The sequence below is a fragment of the Melopsittacus undulatus genome, chromosome 5 (genome assembly GCF_012275295.1).
Source record: "Melopsittacus undulatus isolate bMelUnd1 chromosome 5, bMelUnd1.mat.Z, whole genome shotgun sequence".
In the NCBI taxonomy this organism is placed as follows: Eukaryota; Metazoa; Chordata; class Aves; order Psittaciformes; family Psittaculidae; genus Melopsittacus; species Melopsittacus undulatus.
In genome coordinates this window covers 84,072,236-84,096,640 of record NC_047531.1, presented here as the reverse complement: position 1 = coordinate 84,096,640, position 24,405 = coordinate 84,072,236, and the positions used below count along the sequence as shown (strand labels likewise).

The 24,405-nt window shown below is 38.3% G+C and overlaps 1 protein-coding gene across 2 annotated transcripts in view; it reads left to right on the top strand.

Annotated features, from left to right (window-relative positions):
* The window catches only part of BCAT1 (branched chain amino acid transaminase 1), a 57,542-nt gene extending 33,928 nt beyond the window's left edge, over window positions 1-23,614 (top strand). For both annotated transcript variants that reach the window (XM_034063017.1, XM_034063016.1), the window contains 6 exons: window positions 1,077-1,240; window positions 2,714-2,856; window positions 7,990-8,075; window positions 10,164-10,304; window positions 11,468-11,542; window positions 16,340-23,614. In XM_034063017.1, the coding sequence (XP_033918908.1) occupies window positions 1,077-1,240; window positions 2,714-2,856; window positions 7,990-8,075; window positions 10,164-10,304; window positions 11,468-11,542; window positions 16,340-16,381 (651 nt within the window). In that variant the 3' untranslated portion in view covers window positions 16,382-23,614. The remainder of the gene's footprint in view (window positions 1-1,076; window positions 1,241-2,713; window positions 2,857-7,989; window positions 8,076-10,163; window positions 10,305-11,467; window positions 11,543-16,339) is intronic.
* The last annotated feature ends 791 nt before the right edge of the window (window positions 23,615-24,405 follow it).

Here is a 24,405-nt window from a genome sequence, read left to right as displayed (position 1 = left end):
TTTCTCTTTCTCCTCATAACTTTTGCTTACTTAAGCACGAAGGAAAAGCCTCTATCTATAAAGGGAAATATGTAGTAGCCACTAGACAACAGTATTACAGATCAGGGGCAAATCGGTTTTATGTTTTTACTTCCACGTTAGTCACCTGCAGCTCTACTTCACAAATTTATGTTGACCACACCACCACCTAGTGGACACATTGATTTAAGTCTCAGAAAGTAAACTTTATTACTGGTCTGAGTGGCAACGGCAAAATCTAGATTAACTTTGGGTTTTTACTAAAAGGATAGTTATTTGTCACACAGTAATGTATGCTTCCAAAATACTAATAATCTAAAGAAACTGTGAGGAAACAGAAATTTGTTGTGTTATTTTGTGATTTCAGTTTGTATCTTCATCCTGACTTCAGTGAGGAGAGTTTGGAAGATTCTGCCCAGTAAATTAAGATGGCCTTTCTGAGAGACACTCTTAACAGAACTAAAACCAAGCTCCTGTGTAAATTTATTCTTGAACCCAGATAAACCCAACCTTACAAGAGACTCGTTAGCAACTAGGTATTACTGAGTTTCACATGGGTGTGAGTCAAGCCTGTAGTATTTATGAAGGGAATTAGAAATAGGGAGTTCATTTTAATTAAAACTTTAAAATTAGTGGTTTTTTGCAGTGGTAAGAGAGAAGCCTATAATGGTAGAGCATAGAACTGTACACAGTATGCCAAGTGAGGCTTTATGAAAGCAGAGTAGAGAGGCAGGATCACCTCCTTTGACCTGCTGGTCACACTTCTTTGGATGCAGCCCAGGATATGGTTGGCTTTACAAATACTTATGAAGATTAGAATAATATATAGATAAATGAAGCAGCTGTAAATGAATGGTGATAGTATATAAAATTTGTGTTGTACATTGCTCTAGGTAGGGGGGTAGCTGTATAAATATTTTCATTGCAGCACTTTGCATTTTCTTGGTAAAAGCACTCTTGTGCTGCAGTTCATATGAAAGCAGTGTTCAAAAGCTAATTGTGTAGTATCTATTGCTAGTAAGTTTTGATTTATTTTTTTTTACATTCCCTTTTTTCAGCCTTCCCTTGGAGTGAAGAAGCCAACTAAAGCCCTACTGTATGTCATACTGAGCCCTGTGGGCCCTTACTTTGCAAGTGGAAGCTTTAACCCCATATCCTTATGGGCAGATCCGAAATATGTAAGAGCCTGGAAAGGAGGAACGGGGGACTGCAAACTAGGAGCGTAAGAGAACATAATTCTACATCTTCTACATAGTTTATGGAGGAGATTTAGTTTTTAGTGAAGTATCTAATCCAGCAGAAATAGAGGTATTAAATGTAGCAGTGAAACAAACACTTTACTATAACACAGATTTCAAAATTGTACTTCCCAAATATTATGTATACAATTCAGTTGCATATTTTTGTTTGCATATTACAGTCAAGTGGGTTACTTGCAGAGGCAATATTGCAGCATCTCAGGCTGAGACACTAGACCTGGAAGGTGTCCATGTAATACTTAGGCTGTTCCCCCTGCAGAAGTTGACACTAAAGGTATGACTCCTGTGATGCAGCAGTGTAGCAGCCTTCTGCCAGCTGGGCAGTGAGCAGCATTGATTGCTGACCTCCTCCTTTGGCAGGCTGTCCCAACAAGCTATCTGCAGTTAACTAGGGGAGTGCGGGTGTTTAAAGAAAAGCATGAGACAGTTATCTGCATCAACTTGCCCATCATCTGGCAGTTTTCTGCTGAACTAGGCCAAAGCACTAGCTAGGTAGAAACATCATTGTTAACATCCAGGTACTTGAGTTGTAGAGTTGAAGCTGCTTAGGACTGGACAGGAGCAAGCAATTTGGAAGTGGCTAAATAAATTACTCTATTATATGTCCTTGGTCTTTGGTTTAGACAAAGATTATTGCCTCTACCTGGGAGCTTTTTTTCTAGGCAGGAAGTTAGTAGCTGTCAAATGCTGCTCAACAGCTTTCTTTCATTCAGTCTGATGTTCTGAGAACTATAGCTTTTGTTTGGTTTTGTTTGGTTTTAGGAATACATTGTTTCCTATGCATCCTTCATATGTCAGCTGTGAAAAAAAAGGGCATAGTCTGGAATCACTACTGACTTGATTTGTGCCCAAAGGTGAAAATGTAACTCCAGTGCGGTCAGCACTTTGGGCTGCTAACTTTGGGTCTTGATGGTAACATCAGAAACTGTAAAGAGTTTTTTCCCTCCCTCAAAGCAGCTACGGAGCAGCTCAGTAGTCAGGTTCACTGTAGGCAGCATTTTGAGAGAACAATTGCTTCTTGAGGATATGGAATTTGAGGCCTGTCTGCAGCTCGTGAAGCTACTAGTTCCGTGAATGTCTTTTACTAGAAAATAAATAACTTACCTCTGGTGAGTTTTGTGTTTCAAGAGGTTCATCTGACATATGTGAGATAAGTTAGATGATTTTGTTTTCCTTTTTTTTTAAAAAGAAGAAAAAACAGCAACCCAAAACCCCAAAAAACCCACATGAGCTGGATGGGAAGTTTTTGGGTTGTAGATACAAATAATCTAGGAAAATATTAGTAGAATGCTTCCAATGAAAATATTTCAGGGACAAGCAGTGACTGTGCAGAGCACTAGCTCATAAGGTTAATGTGCACAAAACCTTGCACAGAAATGAGAAAATACCCAACCAGATACTTATAATTGTTTGCTCTTTCTTTTAATTTCTGGAAGGAATTATGGTTCTTCTATTTATGCCCAGCAAGAGGCCCTGGAATTCGGCTGCCAGCAGGTTTTGTGGCTCTATGGAGAAGATCATCAAATAACTGAAGTTGGAACAATGAATCTGTTTCTCTACTGGATAAATGAAGATGGAGGTATAGTAACACAAACCATGAAAATTCTAAGTAGAACAGTTGGGAATTTAATACACAAAATAAACTATATAAAAGTGCAGATCATATAAAAAGACGATTTATTAAAGGAAATGTTTGTTCTTTTCTGAAAACTAGTAGATAACTAAGTTATACTATTGTGAAAGAGGAGATTCTGGAGCAGCTGTGAGTACTACCTACTAATATCCTAAACTGTTGGGCCAGTCCACAGCCTCACTGGAGGCTTGGTGTCAACTCTAGCAGCATGCTTTATCTTGAAGGAGGTGTTGGGTCAGAAAAATATGGGGACATACTAAAGATACCTTATGGCCGTATAACTCTAAACTCTGTGTCTTTGGGTATGAGTGGTTCCCATTATCACTTTCTGACAAGACAAATATTCCTAAATGATAGACAGAAGTATTTTGCCATCCAACTGAGGAAGAACTCATCTCTCTCTTTGAAGAATTTTGAAGTTCTGTCTAGGGGAGGCAGAGAGAGAGAGAAACATGTCAGCCAGCATCCCACATTGCTAATGCTGAAAAGGTACTTTCAAGATATGCCATCATTCTTGAAGCCATTTTTACCAATTTGTACCCACAGTCATCTCTGAGCAATATATATGCTGATTAGAAAGCTATCTAGTTAATGAACAGCCAACTAGGCATCTCAAAAGTAGACATTAAGCACGCAAGTACTCAGAGCTTGAGAAGTGTTAGCTGCACCTGAGAACTGATTCAGAGGATTACCTGACTCTTGGTCCTTAAAGGATTGAACCACTGTATAGGCAAGTGAATAAAAGGACGTCTCCTGACTTCCATGAGTGCTGGTCTTCAGTGCAAGTTAAGTGTTACCAAATTTTTGCATGTCAGCACATGTATGATTTGGACTCCGACTTCATCATAGTGCCACAGGTACCTTTGAACACTGACACTTTTCTGGTAGTGATCAGTTGCAGTAAAGAAGCAACATTCTTTGGGGACAGCGGTATGCTTTAGACAGTGTAGGGTAATGGGAATCCAGCTACCTGACTTTCATTTCTAGTTACATTACTCGTTTTTCTGCAAAATCATTACCACTTTTGTAAGAGGAATGACACTCATTCAGTGTTGAACAAGTCTGTGATGTCTTGTGAATGAAACTGTAAATATGAGAAATCTTCTTGTTGTTACAGCAGCAGTAGATTTGTCAGCATAGTTAGATGGCCAAATTCATGCCTTGTATAACTTCTCTGGAAAGACGCAAAAATAGATTTTGGCTCATTCTGCTCAGGGAAAGGACACCAAAGGGGGGACAGAATTAGAATTCAATGTTCTCATTGTACTTAAACCAGTAATATGCTGGAATTATCCAGCTGCAGCACAGTACTGTTCCAAAGATCTGCCAATCATTACGTGACCAGTGCACTACTGAATAGTACTATTGTGAGGTGGCCATAACAAACAACTTGTAATTCATGCCACCCAAGCTAACTGTATACTGGCAAACCTGCCATTCCACACGATATGGTCATTAGCATCATTGGAGCACTTTTCTGTCTCCTGGTGTGTTGATTAATGTTTAATTTATGATATCTTTGATTAAGAAACACTTGCTGCCAAAGTGTGTCATCACACACCTACCTATGGCGTTACATTGTGATTTGTGTTTGCCATTATGTTCTGTCACTTCACAAAAGACACTTACTTAAAATGTGGTTTTGTTTTGTTATGCAAATTCTGCAGCTGAGAGAGGGATCTAACATAAAAATAGTGAGGCAGAAATTACAGATCATCATCAAAAGGAAAATGCCCTTCTTTGTGTATTCAGAGGTCACTGCAGAGTAGTCTGAACCGCTCTCCTTGGTTTATAACAAATCAAAGACCAAAGCCTGAAGGACATCTGTGCTTCCAATGAGACTAGGTTTTTCTTGCAAGCCTTTGCTATGTATTTTGAGTTACAGCCCTGTGATTAAATGTGACATGTTGTCTTGGGCATCAGGAGGAGCTTGGAAAAATATTTTCTTTGTAACATCAAGGAGGGAGTGGGGGAAGAAACTTCTCAGTTTCTGGTAAAATAATATGACATAGTCTCTGCTGCTTTTGTATTGCCACTGCTGCTCTGGCATAAATTTAAGAGTGTGATATTTTGGTTATCAAACACTGTTTATGGTTTATGTTCACAAAGTGAAAATTTTGGTCACCCTGCAGTTCCTTCCACCTGTCTCTTCAGAGCACATCAGCTGTTGACAATGAAACTGATTTCCTTTAATAACACCCGTTCTTTTGCTTAGAAAATAGGCTTGACTTTATGGAAAACCTGAAAATTTAAACCTATGTCCAACTTGAATATTGTTAACTATGAAATCTGTGTGCACTTTCCAAAAATTCCCTTTCTTCAGAATGATTTGGAACCACCTGAGTTTTACTTCTAGCTTTAATGTTAAGGCTTTGTGAATAGCATTCAGGCATTGCTTAATATTTTTGTGCTGTTATTAAAATTGGGATTAATAGTGCCCACTTCAAAATAGCTCACATAAATTGAAAAATAAGTTATTTCCTTTTTTTGCTAGAACAGGCAGGTAAAATATCAGGCAAGCTTGATTAGTGGTTTGTATATGGAGGATTATTTGTGCTGCACAATTATCTTTTACAAGAAGACTACTAGCAAAATAAGGATCGTACCTTCTGGTCTAATAGAAAGCCATAGCAATAGCAAGGAGGGTAGAGCATCAAATGAATGAGATGGCAGGCAAAGAAAATGAGGGGAAAGTAATTGAGGAAAGTAAATTGACAGAGACACAAAGGGTGAGTGCATGACGGGAGAGTAGAAGAAAAGCCTGAGGGGAATAAGGAGAAAGGAATAGAAACAGAACAAACTGGAAGAGAAAGTCAGCTGTTAATAATGCTGAAACAGAGGTTTCCTGGGTTCTCCTTGACCCTGAAGTTCCCTTCTGTTAAAATGTATTTTGGTGTATTTCTCAGCATTAGTTTAGTGTGAATAGTACTGAAGGCATCCCATACTTGGAATCTTACCTGCTATATGTTCATAAATACAGGTGTGTAAAAATTGAAGCTGTGTAATATGCAAGACCTCATTTTAAAAATCCCTTTAAACACTGATGGAGTACCATTGTTACAGCATGCCTATACCGTGCCTGGTTTAATGTAATACTGGACTTATAGTGCTACTACTGTAACAATAACAGCAGTCAACTGAAGAGAAGCCCTGACATTTTCCTTCAAATGTCTTTCCCCCCTTTTTGCTACTATACATTTTAAGGCTTCTAGCATGTGAAAATAATTCAGAAGACAAATGGAGTCTGTGAGCTCAGTCTGGGTTGGTTTGTTTTGGTTTTGTTTTTGAGATGGACAGTCTGATGTCATATGGAGACTGGTTTGGCATCAATTCACAGAGAGGATGAGTGGTTTCGGCATGCTGTGTTGTATAGCATTATCATCTCTGCCGGGTACCAGGGGAGCAGATGTTCTTTGGGTGGCCCCAGGCTGGTAGGCATCATATGTATAGTTGACAAAATTCTATGGAGCAGGCTGTTAGAAGCATTTTGTGATGCCCAACATCCTGGCTACTCAAGTGCTGTTTGGTGGCTGGTTTGGCCTGGCACCTTTTCAAACTAGCTCAAATCAATTAATATATATTATTGAGCTCTAACAGGTTCTGGCCAAGTTCTGTGGCAATATCACACAGTAGAGAATATTAGCTGGTGTGTAGTCAAAATCTGGTATTAAGGTACACATTGTTTGAAGTTTTCTGTTTAAGAAAGGGATGCATTTGTATGTGACTGGGTCACAAATGCAGAATATCAGGTCTTCAGTGTTCAGATTCAGATGAGACCTGTTGCTCATGGAAAATTTTTAAATGCTCTTTTTTATGGTAGTTGTGCCAGAATTAGGACCAGACACACATCATGTTAGGAGTGATGCTAGACAGACTCCAGAGAAAGAAAGCTCATTGTTCCTGACTGTATGAGAAAGAAGAGACCACTGCTGTGATTAGGAGTCTGCTATAGGTCAGGGAATCACACTATTGGTTAGTCAAACCAGAGCAAAATATATAGTGTTCTAGGGCAGCCTTTTTTATATACATTTTGGCATCCTCATAAAAGGAACATGAGGCATAGGTAGGAAAAACTTCAAGTCCAAATGAGTAATTCCAGGGGTGGCTACATTAATAACAGATATTTCCAGAGAATGGACAGTGAGTAGCAGATTCAATGAACAATTCAATTTATTTATTGTCCATTTTCACTACCTCACCCCAACTCCTAAAGCCTCCTCTTGCAGAGTGATGCTCTAATCAGTCTGGAGCTGTGTATGCACTGGCTGGCAGGCTGTGTTTGTGTGCAGAACTGTCAACAGAGTATTAAGCAGCTGAGCTCAACTTGCTATCTCAGCCCAAGGGTGAATACCATGATTCTCGTACCCAGCTGCAAGTTTTCACAGTACCTACAGGAACATTTTTTAACACAGTTTTGCCTTTGAGACTGATTCAGACAGGCCTGGATTCAGTGACCATTTACAGGTCATAAGGGGTGATGTAAGACAAACATGAAAATATGTATCTTCTTTCATGTGGCCTTGTATAAAAGAATCAAAAACTTTAATGGCTTGTGGATTTAATGGACAGGATAGTATCTTTATAAGACGAAGAAAGGTAATGGATTCTCATTGGGAAGAAACAATGGTTAGCAAAAAAAAAATATGAAGAGAAATTCTGAAAGACTGTGGATATCATAATTTCTCAGTGAAGATTTGAGACTGTCTTAAAAGAGCCTGGCTGTCTGAAAGAGTAAGTGCTCAGAATTCTCTGGTAATAGAAACACTGAATGTGTGCTATGTAATGGCTTAAAATTAAAAAGATTAGCTTTGATTTGCTGCAAAGGTCAGATGGAAGAACAAACACTACATACAAACATCAAGGAAGCCTCCTCTCGTGATACATTTGGCAAGGTGTCCACTGTTTTGCTTGTTGAGTAAATGGGCCTCAAAATCTCTGGTAGATGTTTTGTATTAGTGCTACAAAGTAGGGATGCTGAACCCCTTATTCGTAAGTTTGTTAATTAATGGTGTAATATCAGTACATTTTTCTGTTTCTTTGTTTTTCAACCAGTATTTCCATTTCATTTGTGTTTGACAGAAAATGAACTGGCAACCCCACCTTTAGATGGCATCATCCTTCCAGGAGTGACAAGACAAAGTATTTTGGATCTGGCACACAATTGGGTGAGTGTTTTGACCCTGGCAGTGATAGTTTCAACTATCGTGTTACAACATCGATGAAAGTAAGCATTTCTGGTGTTCAGTATTTTGAAATCTTAGAATATTTTGGATTGGAAGGGACCTTAAAGGTCATCTAGACCAACCTCAGCTACAATGAGCAAGGACATTTTCAACTAGATCAGATTGCTCAAAGTGCTATCCAACTTGACCATGAATGGTTTTCCAGGGAGGGATGGGGCATCTTCCACCTCTCTGGGCAACCTGTTCCATTGTTTCACCACTCTTACTGTAAAAAAAGAATAAAATTATCTAGTCTGAATCTCCTCTCTTTTAGCTTGGAACCATTACCCCTTGTCCTGTTGCAACAGACCCTAATAAAAATTTGTCTCTATTTTTCTTGTAAGCCCCTGTAAGTACTGAAATCCCTTAACCTGCGTGGGAACTAAGAGCATGCTAATTCAGATTTCCAGCAGCATCATTAGAATACCCACATCTGTCACACAGAACAATACCAAGCTTGTTAAAGTATCCCCGTGTAGTATTTAACATGAAAATTCTCATCAAATCATCTGGTCAAGCAACTTAAATCAAGGAAACAATTACCATGCATGACTAGAGCCATACTTCAGTCATCAGCACACTCTTTCTCCATTTAGTTCTCATGGTTTCACCCTTATTTCTAATAACTAGCATGCAGCCTAAAATCCAGCCACAGTTTTGAAGTCATCTGTCTGCTTCCAGATTCCAGTTCTGTCATGTAGCTATCCAAGAACCTACTTGGACACTTGGGACTACCTTGTACCTTGAAAGGCAGCAAACTGTCTGTCCATTGTGCTTGTACTGTATTCAGAGGTCTTATTGTGGCCTGAAAAAGAGTACTACAGAGCCAAAGGCCCATCAAGCCTGGTATCCTGTCTCTTGGTTTTGGCCCTTTTCCTCTGATACTAACTCAGCTTCCAACCACCTGTAGCTGAAAGACTTCCTGAAGTACAGTTGACATATCACTTACATCTAACTTGCAATGAAGAGAGCTAGGTATGTACTTTATAGCACATATGTGCCACTTGTTGACCTGCACTGAACTCTTACACATCTTTGTTCATATTGGAACACCCTAGCTACAGATACACATTCATGCTTCTCAGCCTGATCTCCTTTACAAGATAGATATTCTCAGTTGATAGGGCTTATTTGTGAGATACCAGACTCTCATCTCAGTCCTCTTGTGTCTTCTGCTTCACGAAGGTTGTTCTGTTCTTTGTGACCTCCATTCTCTAACCTATCTGAAACTCTGCTTATGTGGTGTCCCTGCTCTTCTCTCCAAATAATATTCTGTCTAGAGCTAATCATGTTTTCTGCTATCAAAAGCATCTGTTTCATGTTAAAGAACTTGGATGTGAAACAATGGCTAAGCTTTAATTTGTTCTAATGCAACAATAAAGTCCACATAAATCCATGAAATGAAAACATCAAAGTTCAAGGTTTATTTCTGTTCTGTAAACACAACCCCTCACTCAGTTGCTATGCATTCTTTAACACTTGTAGAAGGTAAAAAACAACTTATGTTAAGACTGTCCAGTGTGAATTGCTTTACTCATACCTGTAGTACAGTAATTTTTTATGTGACAGCTGTGTGCAGGCTACAGTGTGAAATTTTACCAGGGATTAAAGAAATCTATCACATGTAGCTGGCATGGGAGGTGGAATTAACAGAATGTATTTTGCTTAGGGATTGTCTGAGAGTGGGATCAAAGCTGTTTTGACATAATTGGGTAATTTTTGTATGAACTCTAGCATGCTTGAGACCATAAGCAGTCAGATCCTGTGTCATATAAACCAAATCAGAGGGTAGTGCCACTTATTCATCAGCATTGTATCTAGCAAAGCATTGGCTTCCTCAAAGGTAATTGTTGTGATTAGAATCTATCTTATGTGATACTGGAAGGTTTGAAAAGGTCACAGGATCATAGCCAAAACTTGACTGATTGCCACTAGGCTAATAGTCCTATTAGAGATGTTTCAACATGGAAAACAAAAGTACAAACCAGTTGTAAAGTCTTACAATGTTTATGGTTGATTCTTCTCATGCAGGGAGAATTCAAAGTGTCCGAACGGTACATCACTATGGGTGACTTGACAGCTGCCTTGGAAGAGGACAGAGTAAAGGAGATGTTTGGTGCTGGAACAGCCTGTGTTGTATGTCCTGTCTCTAAAATTTTATATAAAGGCAAGGTAAGAAAATGTGTTTCACCCCCCTTTTTTTTTGTTTTCCTTTCCTCTTCTGTCCCTTCCCAGCTCCTGCCTCTCCTCTCCTTCTCCAGAGTTTTATCATAATTAACTGCAGCTTAATTAAAAACCAGATAGAAAAGGAATGCTGCCAGAGGCTCCTGGAAAGATGATCAGTGTCAGTTTTTGTGTTTCCCAAGTGAGTTACTGCTATGTTATCAGAAGAGACCTTTCCCCCTTGTCTTCTAGGGTATTTTTAAGAGTTAAAATAATATATATATATTTGTGTGTGTGAGGAGAAGTTCCCAGCTCCAAGCCTGTCTGAAGATACAGAACAATACATTCTCCCTTGTTTCTTTTATTGAACATTTATTTTCAAGCCTAAGGCACCTGGGAAAGATGAGGAGAGGTGACTTTCACAAGGAACCAGATTTCTGAACCACTGCATTCTTTCCTTCTCAACTTCATCTCTTCTTCACCACTCATTGCAGGGAACCCCACTCTAATGGAAGAGGTTCAGGAGAGTGCACACTTTCTTTATGGGAGATTTCTCCTGCACAGGTGGAATTCTACAGGCATTCAGACTGTTAAGCTGACTTGATGCTATTTAGCCAGCACAGAGTTAGTTCAGAAGGCTGGATTATTGCAGCTGCATATATGGATGTGCTTTGTTCATTAAACATGAGAAGTACAGTAAATGTCTGTTAGATGATACTTCTTGAATTAATAAAACGGAATAGATGTATTGATATTATCAGGTGCTAAGATACGTGAGACATCATGGTGCTGAATTGTAAGTACTATAATTGTACCTGTTGTGTTTCTACACAATATACTTTGAAATTAAATACTGTGTATGGAGTTACTACTCTTGCTTGTACAACATACCCCCCCATTTTGGGCAGATCTACCGGAAAGCTTAGATTAGCCTTTATTTAAAAACAGCACAACAATTCAACTAATCTGTGTTATCACTGGTTCAGCATGCCCTCCTATAAAAAACATTTCAACTACCCTTGCCTACGTGTAAGGAAGGCTTGATAAATATTTAATCAAATTATTGACATTTATTTAAATTCTTGCTGACCCTAAGGTATTCATATATATAGAAAGCTATTTTTACATATTATTCTCCCTCTTTCTCCCCTCCCTTCTTTATTCTGTGTCAGCACTTGCACATTCCAACTATGGAGAATGGACCTCAGTTAACAACACGTTTCCTGAATAAGCTGAGTGATATCCAGGTAAACTGCTTCCTCTTATTTAACCAAATAAAATAATAAAAGGTGGACATTTGAAAACATTGGAAAATAGCCTTTTTAATAGTGCTGCTGTAGGCCCCATTATGTAATAATGTAAGCTCTTTAGTTTGGTGTGGTTATTCTATTGATTTTACATTTTTTCCCTTGAGAAAATATGATACGGATGGAGAGTAATGTATTACTTTCTTATTCATCTTGGAAGCTGAATGAGAATTGTAAGATATTCTTGTCACTGAAATCCAGTACTGTGCTCTAGGTTTCTTTTTAAGGGAAAAATAGCATTATGAAGCATCTTAATAGTCACGATCACAAATGAATATAGGCTAATTATTAAAGAGATGGGTAAAGTAGTAAGCACTCACTGGGCACAGCCAGCTTCTGTTTCTCAGCATCTTTCCAATTGCATGGTTACTTGTTCTTAAAATAGTTCCTTCCTCCGTGATTTGCTAAATATCAAAGTCTATTTGGAATATGTGTTTGACCTCCATGTCTGGGCATAGGAGTCAATACTGTTTCAGGTAAAGTCAATGAGCAGCACTTTGTGGCCCTTCTTGGTTTAGTTGCCTTCTTTCTTTTCCTTATTTAGCATAGTTTATGATGTGGGGGATCTGGGGATAAGAGTAGGTCTTGGCAAGTTACAGTCTCCTTTCCTTAAGATCTGATAGCAGCTGCTTGTCATTATTATGATTTTTCCAGATCAAGTCTGATGGTTACTGTTCTACATTCTTAGCTTGTGGCTCAAGATGGTCTTAGATTTGCTGCTTAATTTTCATCTTCTTGCCAGTAAGCCCTGAACCTAAGTCAGAATCTTCCTAAAGCCTGTGAGATGTCCTGCACCACACAGCAGTTCTGGATCCCACCAAATAATCAGAACTTTTTAAGAAAGAATCCTAAAGTTGATTTTTTTTTTAAACTCCTATTTTACAGGTCCTTTACTAGTGCGTGGAAATAATTTGACACAGGGTACTTCTGATGAGACCCCAGACAAAAACTACTCATGAACTGCTGTCTGCTGTCATATGTTGACTCACCTAAGATACCATGATAAGCACGTTCACTTATGCAACATTATTTTTCAATATTTTATGCTATATTTTAGTCCAGGTTTAAATCCATTGTTATTAACTGAATTTTTCTCCTGTTCTCCTGTGCTCTTCATTCTCTACATATTTTTACCTGTCAGAGCTGCTGGTTTCCAGAATAGCTACTTCTCCCAACACTACCACTCCCCCCTCCCCACACGGCTTGTAGTTCAAATATTGCAGCAGGACCACCTGACTGTTCTTTACTAGGAAGATGACACAGCATCATTATCTTTTATTCTTTAGAATGGTATTGGACATTTCTGAGTGCAGCTCAGGGAGGAAAGAATTCCTGATAGTCTGGTGTTTTTTGTTAGTGGCTGAGCCAGGCAAAAAGAGACATTCTCCCATAATATTTCTGTTGTTTCACCTTGTGCCAACCATAGCAGGTCCTTCTCTTCAAACAGTAGGACTGAAAACTAGGAAGAAGCAAAGGCACCTTCGGTTCTAGATTTTATTATTAGTTGAGGGGAAGGAGGGGCTTACTATGTCATGTTCCCAGCTCAGTTACATGAAACATTTTTATCATCTTACTGTATGAGAATACACAGTAGTCTTCTCCAGAATCCCACCACATACCACAGTTTTATTTCATCTTTCTCATCCCAAGTGCCTGATGCACCTATCTAAAATAATAACTGGTGTCCATCACTTTTTTTGTTGTTGTCATATGTCCAGTTTTACTGTATACTTTTCATTGTGATACATACTGACCACTGTTTCCATAGCTCTATACTCTGTATTAAAGCCATCTTGTTAGTATGTCAAATATCTGTCTCCAGTGTCTAAAAGCACTTGTGTAATTCTTGTGTTACCTTCTGCTACCAGGGCAATGCTTTTGCAATATATGTTAGGGTCTTCAACAATTCACTGTCAGAGTCTCCACTGATCCTTTCTAATTGCAGTCATACAACAGCTTGGCATCAGAAAGAGTTGAGGCCGGTGTTAGCACCTTGTTGTGTGTTAATACATAGGAATAGGTAATGCCTTAGCAGTTTTTGTCATGAGACAATCAAGTGCCTTCTCTGGAAGAAGAAGGTGGGGGTGGAATAAAATCTCTTATCTCTTTGCAGTATCAATGGAGTGTTGTCATATCATTTGGACAGTCTTAGCCTCTTATTCTAGAGAATCTTCAAGTTCTGAAGAATAAGATGCAATGGAAATTACAGCCAAACACAGCTTTGGTCTCTGTGCTGTGCTGTTGCCTCAATGAGAGTGGTGTACCTATTTCACATTGGACAATGAGCAGTTGTAAAAGAGTAAAAATTCTCACTGCGGACATTATCCTGCAGCTGAACTGGTGATCAAGAGGTGCATGGCTCCATATCCGGTATCACTGTAATGATTCCCTTCAGTACAATACATGGTTTGTTAACATTTTCAGTTTCTCTTCATTATTGTGTTTCCAAGCCTGTTTTCATGCTGCTCATTGTTCTTTTGCAAGTCTTCTGTGTTCAACAGGATTTCTTTGGGTTGGAACAGCTGTTCAGTGGAACTAGAGCTAGAGTGACAAATTAGAAAATCATGGGCAGAACTGATTCCATTTCTCATGCCAATTGAGAGAGACAGTAGTAGTACTGGGATATACATTTCCCTTCCTATCACTGAGTGGAAATCATGGTTACCAAAAGCTGATAACAACTTTAGATTAAATAATTTACATTGTATACAGTAATGGTGTGCTTATGAATGAGTTAATGAATTAGTCATAGTACATTGTCTTCTATAACTGCTTGAGTCAGCAGATTTGGAGATGAGATTCATTTCTCTGGGAATACACTCACTGAAATACCACTCAGATATTTTTGTGGGTTTGCATACTATGCTTTGACAATAAACAAGATTTCGCTATCCCCTTTAAAGTGTAGATCAGGATGCAACTTGGAAGGGGTGGATAGAAGGCAAGGTGTATTGTTTATACTATATGGTATGAAACACATTTTAACATTGTAGTCAAGACAGCAGTGAACAGATATTTAGGCAAAACCCTTCTCACAGTTTTACAGTGTAAATTGGTAGGCTGTCAGAAAACAACCAGGGAAGGAGAACATATGTCTTAAAATTTACAAAGCAGGACCTCCCAAAGCAGGGAGGGAAGTGAGGGATGGGACTGATTAGCCTGAGGTCACAAAGTCTTCAACAAAATCAGAAAAGGAAGCTAAATCAGCTTTTACTTCTGGAATGAAAACACTTGATTGTGATATGACATCTTCATTCTCCTTTTAATTCTGGAAGCAGGCTCAAATGGCAACTCAGACCGACCCTTGCAATTTCTAAAGTCAACATCAAAGCATGAGATGACAATGTTACCTAAAGCCAGCAAAACTTACAAACAATTCATTGCCTTTGCCTGCTTTCTGATTTGGGGAAATGGGGATGTCACCCTTTCTCTGAAAAGCAGTGATTTTTGGTTTTCTTTCCCTTTGCCTCCACCTTCAACAAAACTCTCACGTGAGGGTAATCTAGTGCTTTGTGGTTAAACTAATGATACATCTGCTTTTCCTTGGTTAGAGATCCCAAGGCAACCACACTGGCATCTGGGAATGCTGGAAATCCTTTGAACAAGTAATTTGTCCAAGGTCCCATGTAGCGCCATACCAGTGTTTGGTCAAACACCTTGCAAACTACAGGACAGGAGCAGCAGAACTAGTAATAAAAAGACAAAGTAGATGTGACATATGAGGGTCATTTAGAGGCTTTACCTGCTGGAGTAAACAGTAAAACACAAGCACGCTGAACATAATTTTTTGGTCTATCTAGAAGTGTACTTTTGTGGCTTATCCTGGTTTGGAGCTATTGCCTTTTCCCTGCTTTAATGTCCTTTTATCTCCTTTCCTGCCAATGCAGGACCTGGATTGGAGTAGCTTTCTTTTTTCCTCTCTGGAGAAATAACCATCAACTGATCTTTCCAGCCTACATAAAGCATCTAAGCATCTAAACAGTCTATTCCTCTGTGAAAAGTGTTTTCAAGGTCTCTGAGTATGGTGCTATGAGGGAAAGGGCTCCCAACTTTCATCTGCTGCTAGTCTATCCACCTCTGCTTTATTTATGTACTTGAGCCCTATGTGCATATTTGGGGCACTCTGGAATATTGTTTACAGGGCTGGTGACAAGGAGCTTTAGAATACTGAGCCAGTTTAACAAATGAAAGTGCTGTGTTGGGACTGTATCTTCCCCTGGAAGGGATACAGCTCCGTGTGTTCGGTTGCCTTTGTTTCTGCCTGGTGATCCTGCTGGTTTGCATATGGAAAGATTACTTGTTTTATTTGTGTTAGAATTCTCTCTGATTGTACTCTGTGGTATTTGTGGCAGGTTTTATTTCACATTCAGTCAGGAAACTGTAATAAAAAGCCACCTTAAAAATAAAAAGAAGTAAAACCAAATGTGTTTATTTATTAGAGCTTGAGTGGGGACATACTTATGAATGAATTAATGAACTGACCTCAGGGTAACGTATTAAATTGATGGAAAGCTTTAGTGAAACAGAACTGTTCTCTACCATCTCTAGTGAGTATCAGTATTGCTCGTTCCTAGTCTTTATTGGAAGATGGATAAAGCTTCAAGGTACCTTTAGAGTTTGCTCAAATCTATTATGGGTGGTGATTGTTACACTTTCTGAGGATAAAGCAAAGAAGTTATCAATTATATCTATCTACTTTTAACTTTTATTCTTAAGCTCCATTTTTCTTTGTTTCAGTATGGAAGAGAAGACAGCGACTGGGCAGTGTTGGTGTCATGAATGTGGAAGAGTTCAGACCCTCCAGACAGAACAGACATGAATAATGATAACTTCTGTAGCTGTCTGTGCATAGCATAGTTCCTGTATCAGTTTGCTCCCAGGATGATTGTTTCCACAATCCAACGAATGTGAATGCAATCATTTTGATTTATACTGTAATCCTGTTGGTAAACACCTGTCTTGGTAGAGGTGCTGAATGTTAGCAATAGAACTTTCCTAATGGTTTTCTTAGAGCCTCCTTGTGTCTTATATACAGTCTGAAAACTTGTAAAATGCTCTTCAACTGCTCTTCAGTTTGATTTGTTTTGACTGCCATCATCAGCAGAGCACCTTGTCATATAACACAAAGATGCCTATTAGATGGGCACTGACATTATTCTGCCTTTTGCTCTGTGTTTGGGAAACAAGTTTAGCCATATGCTCTTTCCTTTTGTACTCTGCTTGTGTGGAGTTCATGAGTTCACATAGCCCTCTTGATCCCCTGATGCAGGCTTTGTCAAATAACGGCTCTGTCCTCCAGGCCCAAGTTCTCTGAGTCGATCATGCTTGCAATATGCTCCCTGTTGACCTACTGCCCCTCCCTCCATGGGGATATGCAGTGGCTGCTTGGGCAGTGTGTACCTCTTCAATAGTTGAATACATCCTTCGATACATGATCTGAATGGCTGGGTCAGGCCCTGTTGAGACAAGAGTGACTTTGTCTGGTCTAGCACAGAGCTGGACATTGCAGACAGTATTGCCTTCCAGATGAGTGTCTAGAAAATAAGATTACAGAGGTGTGGCTGTGAAAGTTGAAGAACTCCTTCACAGCAACCAAACCTTTGGCTTGAGGAATTTCTTTCATCATCCAGTTACATAATTTAGATCAGCAAAATATTTTTCTTGTTCCCTTTACCAGTCACTGTGAAATGCATCTAGCTTCCATTGACACAGGTGTACTTTAATAGAGCCTTCCTATTAAGGAGCAAGCTATGTTATCAACAGAAAGGATTTAGCATAAGGAAAGAGATTTTATTCAAACCCTGGTTTCATTCTGATGAAGCGCATACTACTTCATATAGCACTACTTTCTCACATACAGTCTTGATACTATTTGGAAGCAATATCGAGCATGTAGCTGGGGAAATTACTTCTGCAAATATTCACTAACAGTCATACTGTAATATTTATTAGCTTTCTCTTTTTGCACACAGCTTTGTTGAACAGCTTTAAGATATCTCTTGCCAAAAAGAATCACCATATTCTGTATCAATCTTCCAAAGTGCTACTTCAGTGTAAAACTGGTGGAACTTTATTGACACTAATGGAGTCCTGTAAGAGGTAAAAGTGAAACATTTATTGCCCTAGTTTGGAGTAGAGATGCACCAGGATTAAGGAAAATATTTAGCACTTTATTTTTTTTAAGACCCAACAGCATCTCTCCTATGCTTTAGAAGTCCTCTGCAGTTACTGACAGTTATTAACATAGTTTAAGAAGACATACTATTATTTCTAATAGACCGTCCATGCCTTACACAACTGCTAAAAAGTAGCCTTATGGCTTTGCTGTTCATTTTTTATCAGATTTTAAAGACAAGTCCTACTTAGCCATCACTACCTTTTGCTTCCTCAAATCATGCCTTTTACTACCTTTCACTGCAGTCCAATCTAATATTTTAATGAAGAACAGTTGAAGGTTCTCTCTGACAATGTAACCATTGTTAAAACTTGTATAGTTTTCTCTTTAGGATACAACTGCAAGCACAAAATGTTATTTCACTTATAGTAGCAATAGTATTGTGTGTTGGCTTTTCTGACCATTTGAAACTGTATTGTGTGCTGGTCTTTGTTTGGTATCTTACTATCTATTATAAGCTGCTGGTATCTTTAATTAAACGGGTGGAAAAATTAACAAGGGGAATATGTCAAGATGCAATGTGGGGTAGAGAGTTTTATCCAATGAGACAAGTGTCATAACTAAAGAGTGCCTTTAACTAGGGTGTGGCATGGAGCTCTCTAAAGATTATATAATGAGCAACCACAGGTGGCTTGCTTTTACTGAACTATATAATACATCCCCTTATGTTCCTCTTAGATTTAGCAGCAAATGAAAAGTGGAAATATCTAACTTAAGATGTGTGGCAAAGTACTTGTATCATACCTTAACAGTTCAGGATGTTGATAGAGTTGGCAGGTATCACATCAAAAATCTCCATGAAGGCATCGGTATACTAGCAGTAACAAGCAGAATGAATAAGGACCAGAATTATTTTACTGTGGTGTAAACCTGAACGTTGTGTAAAACTCTTCTTAAATTGGATTCAAGTAATTTTATGTAAGGAGACTAGGCGTTTTCATTTAGTGTTGTTTGCACTGTTTCCTGCATTGACCAGAGAGACACTTTTCCTTTGACTGAACATTTTGAGCTGATGGACACTTCAAAATGATGTGAGTTGAAACTGAAATAACCCACAGAAATGCTTAGACTCTTCTAGCAAGGAAGAATGAAAATGTGTAGTGTCTTAACATGTGTATGTTAACTGTTGTCTTTAACATCTTGGTTAAATGGTATCCAGGTGAATAGGTTCTAGATTTTAAACTTTAAAACCTAATAAGGGAGCTGGCAGGTCAGTATAATACAGGAAATTCTTCTGATATTGCATGCTGTCCTACCCTGCATTCTACCACTGCTTTTTTATCCTGTTAACCAAAGGAAACAAATAATATGTGTAAATAATAGTGTTTGGTATTGCACTCCCCTGTTTTCGCCTGTAAAATTTAGGAGAGAACTGCGGTATTCCCTAAGCTAATAACAGTTTGTAAAAGAACATCTGCACATCTTTTCTCCATGTGCCCTGTTGGTTTAATTGCCACAGATTTACATAGAAAGAGTATGGTACATCATAACTAGGCAATTATCCATTCTTCATCACTTAGTTATGGCTCTGCTAATTGATCATTTAAGACGTAAGATAGTCTAACATTATGAGAATTTGAGACTATTCAAAAAAGATCAACAAATTAATATTGTTGTGTGATATTTGCATAATTGGCTGCAATTATTTAATGTTTAATTGGGTTGATCAAATGGGATTCAGCCTTTCACATGCTTATGTTTTACAAACACTGCTACTTTAAAATGATAATAACAAACTCCAGTTTTTTTTGTGGTCTTTCTTCTCCCCTTCATTCTTTTGATGATTATTTTCAGTACTGAGCATGTCTTTAGTTTTCTGTTGCATAAGCATGATTCATGTGTAGGGAAAGTCCTTCAGATGAGAGAACTCTTCATGAAACTGGCATTTCATACAAGCTGTTCTGATACCAAAACTTATGGCTTCAGCAACTGGTATTACTTAACTAGATTCTTAACTGCAGTAAGGGCAAATTCACTGAGAATTTACAGTGACAGGATCTGGTGAGAATGCTAATAAAGCTTCCTGCTTTGGGTAGATAATCTCTTCAGTCCATAGAAGTGCAAAGAGAACTTAATTTTTTTTAGGGGTATAGAAGGGAAGTCTGATAAGACAAAAGCAAGATAGTGAGAGCTCTCTCTGCCCAGCCATTGTTTACACCTATTCAACTATCTCAAGCTAAAAAGCAGCCGACCTTCTCTTTCTAGATAAACTCTTATTTAGGGTTTACCTAATTCAAAGAGATATCATTGATCCCCTCCTCTATACTTACTTTATACTTATTTTCCCTCGGGCATGAAGAATGCTGATGTTGTAAAATGTGGTATTTGAAAGTTTCATTTGGAGTGCAAGTTATTTGAAATGTCTGTCTTATACATGGTCTTCCAAGGAAGAAAACCAGCTGGAACTGATGTCATAGATGCTTCTTTAGAGGAGGAACCCTTTTGAATTCAGTGGCCTCTGTCTGTTGACAGTGCCTTGCCATGAAATATAATATGGAGATGGTAGCACAGCTTGCCAGACGATGTATGGCTCATTGTCTCTCTCTGCATGAGATTCATCCTGTTGATGATAAATTTAATGTTTTAGTGGCAACCTTGTATACTGAAAGGTGGGCAGGTGTAAATGATGGCTGAGTGTACCCTGAGGTGGGCTGTTCATTGCTGCCTTTCTTTGCCTTCCACACAGACTTGCAGCCGCTTTTCCTCAGCCTCGTATCATGATGCCACTTCGTCTCCTATCTAAAAGTGACTATTAAAGCAAGTTTTGCTTTCAACAGTAGTGATAGTTAAAAAAAGAAAAGCATTTTGGTATCTTGCAGGTGTTCAGGGGTCAGAATTGTACTTTGTCACCTGCACAGGTAATGCCTCATGTTACAGAGACTGCGACTGACTTTGTGACCCTGGGCAAGTTCTCTAACCTCTTTGTAAGCACAGAGTAGTAGTACCACCACTTTTACCACTTTTAACTCAAATCCAGATTTTTACATGAAAGTTATTTTACTGCAGATCAAATAAGCTTTCCAGAAAGCTTTTTAAGTGGCAGAGAAAGATGCTGTGTGGAGTCCAGTATTTGAAGCATTGCTTGAGTGGCAGTATCTTGATTATGCAGGAGAAAAATGTTATTCAAATAAGAAATCTATTTAATGTTTTCTGTATGAACCTATAAAGAAGTAAAATATGTAGTTCAGAATATAAAGTAGCATACAGAAAATCTTGAAACAAGAATTCACCTTCACCTCTCATACAGCGCTATCTTATTTTAAAGTGATGTGCTTGAAGTAAGTATTGTACCTCTTAATGTAGAAGCACTAGATTACAACTATTCTAGAAGTACGCTTTGTCATGCAGCACTGAGACAGACCTCTCTCAATCTTGACTACAGTTTTTCTGAACTGCAGTATTTAGTAGTTAAGAAGTGTCAGAGTTATGTTTTACTGTATTTTGTCACTATTCTCAAGATTTGGAAAAATAATTTGTAGGTCCTAAATTATTTAAGTAACTTCTTAATAAGTATTTGTAGATTTAGTCATAATAGCAAAATAGAATATTGGTATTGCACTAGTGAGAAATACTATTGTAGTAGTCCTTCTGTCCATGCCTTGCTTTAAACATGACCATTAGTGGGAATTCCAGGATATTTCCCCTGACTATGCAAGAATCTGAGTGCCATCTACAGCACACTTGGCAAATATATCCCCAGCTCTGTAAACAAAGCTAACTTAGCTATTACCTTCAGGTAGAACAGTCAGGTACATTAGGGATTAGATAGAGAACAATACTGAACTAGAATAGTCAATCCTTAGACTTGGAATAACATTTTGGAATTAGTAGCTCAGATTCTTATTAACCACACTAGTAGGATCAACCACACCCAAATTTACTAAAAATAAAGGTGTTTAAATTTACTAGTAGTAGTAGCATGGCTAGATCCTCGTTTCTCTCTCTGAACATGAATTTATACTCTTTGGTTATCTTAAAACTCAGTTTAGTGTATCTGGTTTTTACCATTTTTACCACAATCCTGAATTTTTTATCTTAAATAAAATATTAAATTTTGTGTTTATAGGAAGATCTTAAGGAGGATTTAAGAGCTTGATACAGAATTTTAAAGTCTTTAAAATATCTGCTGGATAACGTTAAGGTAAAAATAAAAAGACGACAACTTTGTGGAAGTTATTAACTACAGTGTTCTAAATGATTTTCCAGTACTGGTCAGTTTTGTTTTTTACCAAAGAGGTAAGCAGGGAATAGCAGATTAAGTGTAGTGCTTTTGTTTCTAAGCAAGAGTTGGGAAAGTTTCTAAGAGCTGGTTCTCTTAATAATGCTAACTCTTCATAGGACCTGGTTCTGTCATGTTTAGAACAGTCATTTAAGTGTGAGATGGAGGAGCTCAGAAGTTATCTCAGGCGGTACTATCTTGCAGGAACAGTTTTTCTTTCATTTTATGATCAAAGTGATCAAGATAGGAGCATGGAATTTGTTAAATTTTGCACTTTCATTTTGGAGTTCTGTTATAGTATTACTGAGCTATTATTAGTAGGTTATGGGAAGAAAGCAAACATTCCTTATGTAATCAGCTTCTTCCTGTATGCCAAATGCCCTCTTCATTATGATTTGGTCATGGCTGGAATTGTGGCCTCTTCAGGTGAAATAACAGGGTTTTTTTCCTCTGCTGTACCCTAGTGCACTCTCGGGTTTTTATGAAGTACTAAATACCTGCAGCAAATGCCAGAGCAAAGTCTTCTGTTTCCAGAATAGGTATGCTAACGAATGAGGGTAAAATTACCCATCAAGATAGGAGATCAGAAGAACGTCATTACCATTCTCATTCAGTCCAAAAGAGAGACTGTCCAGGTATACCAAATGTCTTTCAGGGTAGTAGATTATTATTGCTATTTAAGATTGCTCTTATTCAGTTGCTAAAATACCTACATCTGTGCCTACATTTTCATAATTTGCGCCCTAGTATATTAACTGAAAGCTGCAACACACTTATTTGTCATGAAACAGTAAAATATTAGATGGGAACAAACAGGTAATGCTCCAGATTATCTAATAGTGAGAAACTGTTTCCTACAGGTCAGTGGCCCATTCTGTTCCCATAATTTATACTTATTTTCTAGTAGCCCAGTAGTTGACTGGAACTGCAAGTAGGAGACAAATACAAGATTAACTCTGTTCCATAGTAGAGGATGTTGACAGAGTGAATCTATTCCCTCCATCTCCTGGGGAGATGGCTTGGACTTTAGCTTGGCCGCTACAGTAGAGTGATAGGGTGTAAAAGGTTCTTTGCCATGATGGAGACAAGTAAGAGTTTTATCTGAAGCTATCTGCAAACAATTTCTGTCGAAGCAGTAAATTTGGAAAGACAGATGTCCCACTCTACCTGACCTTCAAAGTATTTAGAAGGGTACAGTAGTAGTTACTGGGATCATACCATATAAGCAGTGGGAAATTAGCAACTTAAAGAGGGAGAAGTAAACACCTCTAAAGGGTCTCTGTTTTCTCAAATGTTAAAGTTAACTGCTTATTTTACAAGGATCTGAGCATATAAAACCAGTAAAAGACAGATGTGTGAAAAAATACTGGATAAACTAAAGGAAACTCTACCTCATTCTTCTCTAAAGGTTTTGTAGAAGCACAATTAAGCGCTCCTAATGGCATTGTTATGTATGGACCATCTGGCATGAAAGAAACACTTTATATTTGTATGTCTATAAATCCTGTAATAACTGTATTTTGCTGGCAGTAGAAACAGTCTATACTATTTGCAGTTTCCCTCATCAAATCTGTAATTATGCAATGTTTCTGTCTCCAATAAAGGAATTTAATGGGCACCTGTTTGTGGCATGTTATGAAATCATCACTGTTGAGTACAGCTAACTAAGCATAATTGTCTCATAGACGGGGGTTGTTATAAAATACATTCTTGAAAGCTGGATTAAAAAAAGAAGAAAGAATGAAGCATGGCATTTAAGAACAGCAAAGCAAAACACAAGTGGTAAGAAAGAAGTTAACTCTACAGTCAAATTGCAAAGCCTGTATTCTGCCTTCTGGCTTCCACTGAAGTCTAAAGATATGACACTCAAAGTAAAGAATGTGGTTTTAACAATGGCAGACATGCACCTACCCTGCCAAGCCTAGAGCCTGAGCCAGTTGTTTCATTTGAATACTGGACAAATCAAGCAGCAAAACAACTTACCTGCTAGCCATGTTGTCATGAAACAGTTTTTAACATACCAGGACTGTGTAGCAGTGATTGAATACAGCCTCCATTCTAAGGGTTTTGGGGCAATGAACTCATGGGAGAGAAGAAAGCCAGAAAACAACTTAATGCTTTGAGCACTTACTTCACGGGGCAGCTCTGAATAGTCATTACTTTAAAGTATATCAACTAGTGGGAAGCCCTTTGAAGATGGAAAGCACTGAAAGTGAGTGTCATTAAAATCTTGACATTTGCCATGTGTAGTAGCTATATTTACCAAAATACTTGACGTATTCCCCCTTTTCAGTGAAGGGAATGCTGTGATTAAAGGTAGTACTGATCCATGCTGTGGTAAAGTACACATCAGGGTAAATTTTCCATCTGGTTTGGTTCTAAGTGACTTCAGAGAAAGCTGGCATGGAT